The 13619-nt window shown below is 43.3% G+C and overlaps 1 protein-coding gene across 3 annotated transcripts in view; it reads left to right on the forward strand.

The window, feature by feature from the left end:
• KIAA1549 (KIAA1549 ortholog) overlaps window positions 1-13619 on the forward strand; it is a 134580-nt gene that overhangs the window by 91661 nt on the left and 29300 nt on the right. For all 3 annotated transcript variants that reach the window (XR_015723806.1, XM_045793690.2, XM_087860797.1), the window contains exons 14-16: window positions 361-584; window positions 1534-1687; window positions 6951-7268. Coding sequence is in view for 2 of the 3 variants with exons in the window: in XM_045793690.2 (XP_045649646.2) it covers window positions 361-584; window positions 1534-1687; window positions 6951-7268 (696 nt within the window). In the remaining variant the exon portion in view is untranslated. The remainder of the gene's footprint in view (window positions 1-360; window positions 585-1533; window positions 1688-6950; window positions 7269-13619) is intronic.

The following is a 13619-nucleotide window of genomic DNA, read 5'->3' on the forward strand; positions in this document are numbered from 1 at the left end:
CTCTGTGCCTGCCATGCCTAAGCACCCTAAATCTGCCCGACAGAAAGAAGGGAGTGTGCTCACCAGGCCTGTGGCCCCACAGCTTGAGAGCGTACATCTCCCTGTTTTTCTTTTACTCTCTTTTTAAAATGTAGTATTTGATGTATACATAGGCTATAGGACTAGCCCATGGGTGATGGCAGGTTCTCTGCCCCCGTGTGTGGGTGTGGCTGTCCCTGTTGCCCCCTTTGGGGCCTCGCAGGAGCCTAGGATGGCCATCTGGGGCAAAGGAACGCCTTCCCAAGATGCTGTCTCTGCATGGGGGCCAGAAACTTCCAGGAACATTCCATGTCTTTCCCTCCTCTTCCCTCGGCCACGCAGATCCAGACGGCGCTGCGGCACAAGTCCGAGATCGAGCACCATCGGAACAAGATCCGGCTCCGCGCCAAGCGCCGCGGTCACTACGAGTTCCCGGTGGTGGACGACCTGTCCTCTGGCGACACGCGCGAGCGGCACCGTGTATACCGCAGGGCGCAGATGCAGATCGACAAGATCCTGGACCCCACGGCCAGCGTGCCCTCGGTGTTCATCGAGCCCAGGAAGAGGTGCGCGCTCCGAGCAGGGCTCCCCGAGGTTTGCCTGTGGAGGCCCTGCAGCCCTGCTCCTGCTTGGGCTGCTCCCATCACCCGCCTGCCTCTCCACCTGCCTCAGAACCTTGTTCCTGGGTTTACTCTGCCTCCTCTCATTCAGCTAGTTGAAAATGGCAGTCACCCTTTCTTTCTCAGATGGTCCCCCCTGGTTTCCCTCCTCCGTCTCCCCTCACTCCCAGTACCTTCACCTCCTCGGCATGGGCAGGTCCATTTCTTTTCCCATAGCTGCCCTCAGAGTCTTGGTCTCTTGGTCTTCCAGACCCCGTCCCTAAGGAGACATGCATTTTCTTTAATCACTGCTCACATTTATGCCCTGCTCTGTTCAATACCTGTAATGGCTTTGGTTGCCTGCCATGTGGAACGTGTGTTCCTGTACCAGGCAGGGCCCTGCCTCTCCATTCTGGCTGCTTCCCACCATCCAACAGTATAGACAGTGTCTCTCCATTAGATGGTCCCCTCATTGCCCCCTCGCCCCCCCCCCACATTCATCTGCTTCCTGTTTCTGGCCCTCAGGATGGTGGTGCCTGTACCTCATATCCTCTCCCCACATCCCTTCCCTTCTGCAGATCCTACTTGCTCTTCAAGACCCAGTTCTGGCCCCATATAGCCAGCCATGATATCAGTAGCTCACATTGACCTTGCCCTTTTCTCAGTGTCTGAAAAAAAGTCATGGTGATATGTTACCCAAAATGACTCTGTGTTGTTCATGGATTTAATATGCTCAGGTAGACTGTGGCTTCCTTATAGCAGAGTCTGTGCCTTACACATTTTTTTATCCTGTGGGGTGTTTACCACAGTGGCCAGCATATCCCAGATGCTCAGAAAATACTTAGTGTTCAGTTGATAACCTACTGGCAGAAAGGTTTATTTCCTATGAAGATAACCTCTTTTTTTCCCCTGGAAGCTCCAGGATTAAGCGATCTCCCAAACCACGCCGGAAACACCAGGTCAATGGCTGCCCCGGAGATGCTGAGAAGGACAGACTCATTACCACAGACAGCGATGGCACTTACAAAAGGCCCCCTGGTGTCCACAACTCCGCCTACATCGGTTGCCCAGTATGTAATGCCACCTCTTGCTTCTGGAGTCAGGGTGGGGTGGCTCTTAGGGAAAGGAGAAGGAACAGTGATGGCTGTGGCCCTGTGGGGTGGTGGTGTCGGATGGTTGAGGTTCCAGGGCCAGCTGGGCAGTGAGGCATGGTGGGGGGAGGGGGCTGGTGGGCTGCTCCTTTGAGGGGAGACATGAGTCACAGAGACCAGTGGGCTGCTGAGTGAGCCCCTGGAAATACAACTCTTGTGTTGGTCCTTTCTGGATGCAAGCCCTGTTTTCTTATGCTTCAGGATGGGTACTCCTTGAGGTTGGTTGAAAACAGAAGTTTTTTTTACTTCCCCTGGTCAGAGAATTGTTTGGGTTTCTTGGTAATAGGAGGGATATTTAGGGTTTCGTCTCTCCTTTCTGTTCCTGGAGTGCTAAGAAGATATTTTATTTTATTTGTGTGTGTGTGTGTGTGTGTGTGTGTATAATTTTAATGGAAGAAAAAGTTTAATGGAAATTAAGAAATTCAGAATTAGATATTTTTGTTTTCAAAAGGAAAGGGGCCCACTCCAAGTTGCTTGAAGTGTCAAAGGCAGACATTGATAACTTAAGGCATACATACACAGACCCCATTGAGTAGGGAAGAAAGGGCCAGCCTCCCCAAGGGTCTGTGAGACGCCCCCAGACAGAGAGGGAGCTCCATATGTGGCTGACGCCAGCAGTGCTAGGACACACAGTGGACACCTGTAGCCTTGTGCCAGGGGGCAAGCCTGGCTCATTGCACGAGACCCCTTCCTCCTTCCGGAGACACACGTACAGAGGCATCCTTGTTTAGAGAGAAACTAGCAAGGAAAAAAAAAACAAACCCACATCCTTGGAGAAGGGGTTTGTGATGTACATGATCACTTTGGATAGAGCTTGTGTGCCCTTAGCCATTGTCTCCTAATTACACAAATAACTAATCCTGAAAGATGGGAAACCTAATTACACAAATATGTCAAACACCGCACTGACATTGGGGCTAAATATCATTGAATCATGATCATCTGAAAGAACCAGGCTTTTCCTTGGCAACTGCCTGTATTTCTAGTGTCCTGAAGACTGGTCACACCTGCTTATGAGGATCGGTACAGTCCCAGAGGGTGCAAGGTTCTACAGACTAGGCTGCTGTGCCCCTGAATGGAATGATCCGGTCGTTTCGGGAGGCTGCGAATGAATTCCTAAGATAGGGGAGCCAGTGCTGGCAGTTCTTACAGCAGATGGAGCTCTTGTACTGCTCTTTGCCTTGGACAGGTGGTTGTCGGGGCGTCTGTGGTGTTTGGCTTCATCTGGGAGGACTGTCTTCTTGGCTCCCCAGATGGTCACTTGAAGCTTTGGCTTTTGTCTCCCACGGGACCTACAGGTGTGATGTGTGAAACCAATGAATAGAAGAAGGGGGCATTCCTTCTCTCCCCCCTTACTTCCCTAGCCAGCCAGGGCTCATTCCCTCAAAGGAAATCTGCACAAGTGCTATTTCAATCTTGTCCCCCCCCCTTTTTTTAAGTAGCCCCAAATCCTGTCATCTGATGCCCTTGGGTCCCGTGTCTTCCCCTGGATCTCTCCATTTGTCTCCATTGGTGATCTGAAATCAGGCCGCCTTTGAGGGGGGCCTGGATCATCTTTTCACTTCTTGCTTTTTTTCTTAGCAGTAAGTGCAGAGGTTCCTCCTTCAGCTGGTGGAAAGAAACCCTTCCCCGGAGAGCACCACCTCAGTCAGCCAGCCTCGTTTTTCACAGATGCCCTAAAATGAAGTTTTTCTCAGCTGGACTTTTTACTTTCTGTGAAAATTCTGAAACACATGCTTTCAAAGATAATGCCTTTTTGTGAAACTCATTTTTTCTTAGGTAGTATTTCATCTTGAAGATTTTACTACACCTACATGTTTTTTCTTTAATTTTACACTTTACCCTCAAAATATCTTCTTGTTATGAGCTCTGTTCTCCTAGGGTGAAAGAAATATTTCTGTATTTCTTGGCAACTAGGGTTACCATTATAATTCAGGCATCAGCACACTATGGCCCTCGGGCCAAATCCGGCTGGCTACCAGTTTTTGTAAAGTTTTATTGGATCATGGTCTCGCTCGTTCATCTGTGTGTTCTCTCTGGCTGCTCTCGCTGAGTGATGGAGTTCCATAACAGAGCAACAGAGACTCTGTGACTCAGAGCCTACGATATTTGCTGTTTGGCCCTCTGCAGAAAAAGTTTGTCTACCCCTGATCTAATTTATCATCCGAACCTGACACCGGGAGAGTGATAGAAGGCTCTGTTAATGATTATATTGGGACAGCAGGCATAAGCTGAGATTGTCCTCGCCCAACCAGGCTATCTGATCATTCTCTTAAAATACTCACAAAGGATTGCAAAATAGGCACCAGAGTACATCCCCTCTAATGACTGAATGGAAAAAAAAACTTCCCGTGTGTTTCTGAGGAATGATAGGTGGATGTGAATCTGTACTAGGGAAACAAATTAACTAATAATGAAAGTATCCGACTGGGACAAGAGAGCGGAATTCAAATTCCAACAGGGATCCTGGGTAAACCTTAACCTCCACAGACCACTGTTACCCGTTTATTATTAAGTACCACTTATCTGTGAAACACTGTGCAGGTGTTGGGATATAGAAAAATGAACAAGACCTCTTCTTGGCCTGCAAGGTGCTGGTAGTGGAGCCCGCCAAATGAGGAGACTGTAAGAGGAAGAAAGAACGGGAAGCTATGACGTCATGGCCCCGTAGCTCTTTGCTTTCTTGGCAGGATTCAGGAGTCCCGCCTTCACAGCTTCACAGCGTATTTCTTGGTATAAAAGTTAAACCATTGGAATCTCAGTTCAGGCTTGCAGTTTTTTATGTGGCCGCATGCTCGTTTCCTTGCCATACAGTGTTCTAAAACGAAATTCAGCTGAGTAAATTTGAAGATCTAATTGACTTTATTCAGCAGTTCATGAATCAGGCAGCATCCCACCCAGCAAGTAGAAAGAGCTCTGAGGGGCGGTACAAAATGAAAGGTTTTTATAGATCGAAGGGGTCAGAAAAGGAAGTTTTCTAACAAAGAGTGGATTGTTTCAGGCAAGGTCACCTTTCTTTGGGGAAAGGGGGTGGTCTGTTGTGCAGGTTACCTCACTAGTGCTGATCAGGAATTTCCAGATTGACTGGTTAAAGGTCACATTCCTGGGAGAGGCTGAAAGTGCCGTTAAGTCTTGCTTTGCTCTCTGGGGGCCTATGACTCCACTTGGGGCCGGTTGTTGCTTTCTTGCTTTCTTTTTGTTTTTTGAAGAACAGTTACCTAGTCATTTACTGGACCCACCACCAGGAACATTGCTTCTGTCTTTGGAGAGACCCTTTCACTTACCAGTGGGATGTGTTTACAGAGACACTTCGCCTTTTACTCCACTGTTAGCTTGGTGACACATTACTGGCCACAGTCTTCCCTCTCTACTCCCCAGGAAAACCAAGAATGGGAGAAGGGCCTGCATGTGGACCTTTTATCCACGTCACAGGGAAAGGAACACAGCTCTTCCGAGAGCCGTTACTTAGAATTCCTAGGTGACAGATGTCACTTAGTAGAACCTTTCCTGGGATAGCCCAATTTTAGAGAAACAGACTTCTGGGACCAAGGTGTCCCATCCATGGCACGGAGATCACCCACTGGGGAAGGGGAAGGGCACCAGCCCTGTCTCAGGAGGGCAGTCACAGCTCAACGGCAGTTTCTGGGGAGGAGTCAGGGCTCGGTGATGCCACAGCTTCAGATTCTGCCAAGAGAATCCAGCAATCTGAGTTTTAGTATGAAATTTTCAGGTTTTAAGAAATGTTGGCTCTTTATCTTTTTTTAGACTGTACAGGCCAAGCACCACAGGTCTGCGGGCCATGTGTGGTGTGTCAGTCTGTAGTATGGTTTTCTCTCTGTTTGGAGTTAAACAATTGCTGCCCTTTAGTGTTCGGCTCTGGCATGAATAATAATGGAGCATCTGTTGGACAGGACCTAATTATGAGGAAGCATTTTATTATTATTTTTAAAGATTTTATTTATTTATTTCACAGAAGGAGAGAGAGCACAAGCAGGGGGAGCGGGAGAGGGAGAAGCAGGCTCCCCGCTGAGCAGGGAGCCCAATGTGGGGCTCAATCCCAGGACCCTGGGATCATGACCTGAGCCGAAGGCAGACGCTTAACTGACTATCACCCAGGCGCCCCATAAGGAAGTATTTTAGACAGTTGTCTGAAAGTGAGGATGTGTTTGAACAGAGATTTTTCTTTGTAAAAGAGTCATTGATCCGAACACCAATACAGACAGGAATGTCTTCTTTGGCCACTTGAGTAGGGTGATCTAACCAGCTGAGCTAAATAAACTATGCCAGTTGGACGAGCAAAGCATTCTAGATACAAGGAGCCCACCCTCCCTCTCGGAAGGCACAGGATCACCAGCCCCTCGTGCAGAGCCCCTTCTCTTTTCAGGGTGTCACTGGCAGTAACTGTGATGATGCGTTTCCGGCACCGCTGACACCGAGGAAGGCCTCCTCTTACATCGGTTTCCTCTTTCGTCTCTTAGAGTTGACTCCGTGTATATTACGACAGCATTTTGCTCATAGAGCAGTATCAGGAAGTAAGATTTTAAGAAACTTTAATTGTTACTAATGTCCCTTCCTCTTCAACAGTAGGTATAGAATATAATTTAAACCTTTCTGGATGACTCATGTTATGCAGAGGCAGCTCCATCTGAAAGACATGTGGTTTCTGAATAAACACTCTCTATTTACTATTATAAGCAGTTGTTATAGTAAGTATTAAAGTTGTTCATACAACTTTATGTGCAATATGGTGGTGACTTTGAACTCTTCTGTGGTGTGTAGGGAGACATTTTCTTACCATAGTCAATAGACTGCTTTAGTTTTTGGTATTTATGGAAAGTTGACTTGGTATTTTAGTATATAAGACTCTGAGATGTTTTTTGGCTTCTTAGGGGAATATAATAAAAATACATACTTGCAGGTATTGAAATGCATTTTCGATAGTTGGTTGAGTTTTGCTGGCCAAATGATTGTTGACTATTTTCACTTTTTTCTTTCATCCCGTTTCAAGCTCCCTCTGCCACTGCCACCCCATAGCTGTCATTTAAAAAATTCTTATGGTAAACTTGTTCCTCAATGTCAGTGAAAAGTATTCAGTTCCATTTTGGCCCTGTAGTTTTGTTTTCATGTCACCACAGAAGGTCACATCTGATCCTTGTTCCCTTTGCTGTTTGCCTTGCTGTAGTCCGATCCCGACCTCCCGGCTGATGTGCAGACACCGTCCTCTGCTGAGCTGGGGAGGTATCCAGGCCTGCCCTTCCCAGCCTCCCAGTACATTCCGCCCCAACCATCGATTGAGGAGGCGCGCCAGACCATGCACTCCCTCCTGGACGACGCTTTTGCTCTTGTGGCGCCCAGCAGCCAGCCTGCCAGTGCTGCGGTTGCAGGCCCGGGTGTCCCAGCCATCCTGCCTGTGAGCAGCACCCCTTCCAGGGATGAGAGGCGAGCCACCCAGTGGGGGTCCTTCTACAGCTCTGCTCAGACGGCCAACAACCCATGTAGCGTAAGTACAGGCCTTCTAAAATTCTCTCATGGGCTATATGTTGGAATTTTGTTGCCTGACTCCCTCAATTTCAGAATCACTACAATAATACGGATTTCATTTGATAAGAATTAAAACTTGGCTGAGGGGCCTCAGTTTTTTTTTTCTAAGTTAATTCGTAATGTTGGAGGCATCCTTTTATGCAACTCTGGTATTTTATGGGGGTCTCTTCCTGGGTTCCCTTCAGTGTCATGAAATGGGTGTGGGGTAACTGTCAAAGCATATTCTCATTGATGTCTTTATAAAAGGTGCAGTTTAGAATGTACCAAATCATTAGGCTTCTTCTTAGAAGGCCACCTGGGACTGGAGTGGTCCTTGAGGCTCCAGGAGTATAGGCAGCAAGAACATAGGCAGGCAAGGACAACCATTTCAAATATTAAGTTTCCATCTTAGGACTTAACATTTCAGGATTTCATCTTCCTGTTATCCTTTATTTTTTTTTCATATTCCATCAGTCCTTTCAGATGTGCCTTCTCAAAACATGGGGGCAGAAGTAAAACTAAAGGATGTAACATTAAATATTTTTTTGCTAATTCCAGATTGGATGATTGGACTTAAACATTTGACTCTGGAGGGAAGTTAATTAGACCCATTTTCTCAAGGAGTGTGTACACTGGGTCCTCTGATTACCTTACCCATATTAAGGTGAAATTGGGTGGTGATGAACATATGTTAAAGGAATTTTTATCTCTAAAATTGGTTTGAATTTTCAGAGTATGCCATTAGTAATAGATTGTTTCCTTCAATAACTGCTACCATGTAGGGAAAAATGCCATTCTATCTCATTATTGTTGTTTTTAATGTTACAACTATACATATTAAATACTTCATATTTATAGCTGGTAGTTTATAATCTTTAAGGAAATGGATGATATAGAACAAACTCTTTGATAAAGTGAATGTGGCTTCAGCTGCTCTCTCTTCACTTTAAGCTTCTTTCATTTGTTTATTCATCCAGGTAGATTTATGGAGTACCTGCTGTATTTGGGTATTCTGCTAAGTGTTGGGAATACAGCAATGCACAGTGCACAACTCCAACTTCTGCATTACAGCAGGGGGTATGTGGACAATTGAAGCAGTCATTTTAAAATAGCATGGTGGGTGCCTTGGCGGGGGGAAAGTACAGCCAGGGAGCACCTACTTGAGCTGTGAGATATTTAGAAGGATTTTGTAGATACAATGGGATCTGAGTGGAAGTCTGAAGGTTAATTAATGGTTGCAGTAGAGAAACATGGCAGAGACAGAATTAACAATGTCCAGTACAAACTTCTGGACAAGATGGAGGAACAAGGTTGGATTACCTTCCTTCCAGAAGCAACTAAAATAACAAGGAGGGAAATACACACACACACACACACACACACACACACACACACACACACACACACTATATGGGTTTTCACAGTCCTGGGCATTAGGCAGCAAAGGAGAGGGATTGCTGAGAAATGAGTTGAGCTCTACACATGTGCCAGTTTATTATCTTGATTGAGTTTCTAGCTGCGGTGCAGGGAGGGAGACCTCAGGCAGAGCACAGTGTTCTCTCTGAGTTGAGAAAGAATTGGAGACTGAGGAGGAAAAGATAGCTATATTTCACAACAGAGAGTACAAGAAAGCAGAGAATTCTAGAGATCTGCAAAGAATCTTCATCTGAGTTCTGATCAGTTTAAGAGTATGAGGAAACTGCGTAAGACTGGGGAAAGAACCACCTAAAAAGATTAGAGGGAACAGTCGTCAGGCCTCACACAGATGTGGAAATAAGTTCCTACTATAGAATGAATTGTGTACCCCCCAAATCCAGATGTTGAGGTCTAAAACCCCATGTGGCTATATTGGAGCTAGGGTCTTTAAGTAGGTGACTAAGGCTAAATGAGGTCATAATGTTGGAATCCTGATCTGAGAGAACTGTGGCACCCTTTTAATAAGAAAAAATGTCAGAGCTCACTCTCTCTGCCATCTAAGGCTACAGCGAGAAGGTGGCTGTCTATAAGATAGAAAGAGAGCTCTCACCATGAACCAGTCCCTGCTGGAACCTTGATCTTGGACTTTCTGGCCTACAGAACTGCAACAAAATAAATTTCTGTTGTTGAAGCCACCCACTCTGTGGTATTTTGTTTTGATAGGCCAAGCTGAGTATTATAGTTCCTCTCCTTCCAGAGTAGAAAGCTGCATAATTCAAGGAGCAACAGTTAGATTACTCAGAAGGAGCATTGGTTTGCTTCAGTAGTGGAGCAAAATGAGCCCCAGGTTAAAGCTTCCCCAGTTCTACCTAACAAAGCATAAAAACAGTACGTGAACCTGAACAGAGCTCAAGAATATTTATTAAAAAAACAAAAATAATATAGCACCCAAACAAGGTAAAATTAATAATGTCTGAAATCCACTCAAAACTAACCAGATAAGCAAAGAGGCAGGAAAATGCCACAGCACTAGTAGACAGGGATTTTAAAAGAATAGTTTTAATGAACTTCCATATGTTCAAGAAGCTAGAGAAAACATTGAATGTATTAATTAGAGGCATTGAAGATGTTAAAGGATACAAGTCAATATAGAGGTGAAAACTATAATGTCTGAGATAAAATATATACTTTTGGGATTATATATTGACAGATTAGATATTGAAGAAGAAAAGATTAGTAAGCTTAAATACATAGTAATAAAAACTATCCAACGTAAAACAAAGAGAGTAAGTAGACTGACAAAATGAATAGAGCATTGGTGAGCTGGGGACAACCTCAAGTGGACTAATATACGTGTAATTGGAGTCCCAGAAGAAGGGAGGGAGAGTTAGAAAAAAATAAATAAGGGCCAAAAGTTTTTCAAATTTGATGGAAACTGTAAATGTGCAGATCCACAAAGCTTGGTGACCCCCTATATACAAGAAACATGAAGAAAAAAAAATTTTTTTTAAGATTTTATTTATTTATTTGACAGAGAGAGAGACAGCCAGCGAGAGAGGGAACACAAACAGGGGGAGTGGGAGAGGAAGAAGCAGGCTCCCAGCAGAGGAGCCTGATGTGGGGCTCGATCCCATAAAGCTGGGATCACACCCTGAGCCGAAGGCAGATGCCTAACAACTGCGCTACCCAGGCGCCCCCATGAAGAAAATTATACCACAAGATATAATCAAATTGCTCAAAATAAGTGACAAAGATTTTGAAATCATCCAGAGAAAAAGAACACATGGTAGTGCAGTGGAACAGAGGTGAGGATGACAGCAAAATTCTCATTGTCCAGAAGACAGTGAAACAAATCTTTAAAGAACTGAAGAAAAAAACTATTAATTCTCTATTTACTGAAAATGACTTTCAAAAACTTTTTTAGACCACAAAAGCTGAAAGAATGTATCACTGGCAGACTTTCATTATAAGAAATGTTACGGGAAATTCTTTGGGGAGAAGCAAAATGATGCCAGATAAAGATCTGGATCTACATAAATGAGTGAAATACACTAGAAATCTAAATACGTGGATAATTTTTAAAAACTTTTTGTTTATTTTTTTAAATTAAAAAAAGATAATTGGCTATTTAAGGCAAAAGGATGACAGTGTATGGGGGTTTATAACATATATAGAACTTTAATGTATGAAAACACTATAGCACAAAGGCCAAGAGAAGAGAAATAGAAGTGCACTGTTTTGATGTTCGTATATCATACACGAAGTGGAATAATAGCATTTGAAGGTAGACTGTGATGAGTGAAAAATATAGCATATAAGCTCCATAGCAACCACTAAAAAAACCCTGCAGAGGAATAGTTAATAACCAACAAAAGTGTAAAAATGAAATTATAAAAAGTACTCTCAGTCTTGGGGCCCATGGATGACTCAGTCAGTTAAGCATCTGACTCTTGATTTCGACTCAGGTCAGGATCTCAGTGTTGTGAGACTGAGCCTGGTGTTGGGCTCTGCAGTCAGTGCAGAGTCTGCTTGAGATTGTCTGTTTCCCTCTCCTCTCCCTCTGCCCCTCCGTTGGCTTGTGTGTTCTCTCTCTCTCTGTCAATAAGTAAATAAGTAAACAAATAAATAAAATCTTAAAAAAAAAGAAGTAAGTCCAAAAGAAGGCAGAAAAGGAGGAAAAGTGGAACAAAGAACAGATGGGACAAATGGAAAACAGATACCAAGATGGTAGATTTAAATTTAGCCCTATCAGTAATCACATCAAATATGAATGGTCTAAATATTCCTATTACAGGGCAAAGATTATCAATGGAATAAAACTCAAGATCCAATTATCTGTTGCTCACAAGACACTCACATTAAATATAAAGCCACAAATAGATTAAACGTATGGAGAAGAAAAAAAAAGTTTGGAGATAGATAAACCATGTTAACACTAATCATAAGAAACTGGAGTGGCTATATTAATGTTAGCCAAAATGATCTCATAGTAAAGAATATTATATAGAGGATCATTTCATAGTAATATATTGGTCAGTTCATCAAGAAGACGTAAAATCCTAAATGTTTATGTGCCTATGATAGAGCATCAAAATATGTGAAGTAAAAACTGATAGAACTGCCTGCAGAAATAAACAAAGCCACAGCTACAGGCAGAGACTTCAACACTTCTCTTTCAATAATTTCTATCAATTAATGAGTATAGAGCAAATCATTAAGGTAGAGAAAACTTGAACAAGTCTTGAATTAATACTGATTATCAGCTTGAACTAATTGACATTTATAAAGTACTCTACCCAAGAAGAGCAGAAAGCATGTACATTCTTTCAAGAGTACATGGGTGATGGGGATTAAAGAGTACACTTCTCACGATGAGCACTGAGTAATATATAGAACTGTCGAATCACTCTATTGTACAACTGAAACTAATATAAAACTTTATGTTAACCATACTGGAATTAAAATTTAAAAATTAGCTTTAAAAAAGAGTACATGGAACATTTACCAAGATAGACCATATTCTGGACCGTAAAGCTAATCTCAATAAATTGAACATATTATCAGACAATCCCATAAAAAGTGGGAAAGGATTTGAACACAAATGTCACCAAAGAAGGAATACAGATAATAAGCAGACAAGTACAAAGAATCAGCAGATGGAGAGATGTTCAACCTCATTAGGTCTTAGTGAAGTGCAATAAATCATAATGAGATACCCTTATATACCTATTAGAACATGAACAACTGGAACTTTTATAAACTGTTGATAAGAATGTAACATAGCACAACCTCTTGAAAAGCAGTTTGACAGTCTCTTAAAAAATTACACCTATGCCTTCTTTATGACCCAATTCTATTCTGAAATATTTACTGAGGAGAAATGAAAGCATATGTCCAGACAAAGACTTGTACGTCATGACAGCTTTATTTGTAAGAGACTCAAATTGGAAGCAACCCAAATGCACATGAACAGGCAAATAGACAAACAAAAATGGTATTGTATTTATACAGTGGGATACTACTCAGTAATACAAAGGAATGAATTATTTATACATATGACAACATGGTTGGGTCTCGGAATAGTTATGCTGAGGGAAAGAAGCTACCCCCCCAACCAAAAAACAGTGCATATTGTCTGATTCGATTTATATGTAATTCCAGAAAATGCAGGCTAATCTAAAGTGACAGAAAGCAGATCAGTGGTTGCCTAGGGATGGAGTGAATTTGGGTAAAGGTATGGGACAGAGGGATTACGGAGGGGCACCAGGAGGCTTGGGTGGTGATGGGTATGTTCATTCTCTGGTTCATGAGCATGGTTTGTGGGTACCAACATTTGCCAAAACTTAACAATTTGTATACTTTAATGTGTGCGTTCATTGTGCGTCAATTATAATGAAATAAGGCTGTTAAAATTTTTGCTCCAAAATGTTCTTAATAGTGATATTAGTTCTGGACTACTAATACAGAGTGAGAAGTAAGAGGGGTGAGACATGAGGGAGGAGAGAAAAAGCAGGAAGCCGATAGGGATAGAGCCTAGTCCTCATCCTGAGGGTAATGGCCAGACACTGAAGAGTTTTGAGCAGTCTAAAGACATAATTCAGTGTGCCTTTTTGACAGATTGCACTCATTTTAGACTGGAGAATGGTTTGTCAGAGTGCAAGACCAGAAGCAGGGAGACATTTAGGAAGTTGTCCTAATAATCTTGGTGAGTGTTGTTGGTTGCCCCAACTAGCATGACGCAGTGCATGGATTCAAGAGGAAGACTCTCCATGGCTTCAGTGTATTTGACTGCTGATGGCACTGCGCCAGTCTAGAGGGAGAGTTCGATGATACAGGAAAGGGGATCCAGAGTACCAAAGGAGGAATTATCTTTAGAAATGAGGGGATGTATTTCTTCCAAGGAGAGGGGAGGAGT

This window comes from Ursus americanus, chromosome 3 (assembly GCF_024610735.1).
Source record: "Ursus americanus isolate L20-20 chromosome 3, mUrsAme1.1.p, whole genome shotgun sequence".
NCBI classification, from domain to species: Eukaryota; Metazoa; Chordata; class Mammalia; order Carnivora; family Ursidae; genus Ursus; species Ursus americanus.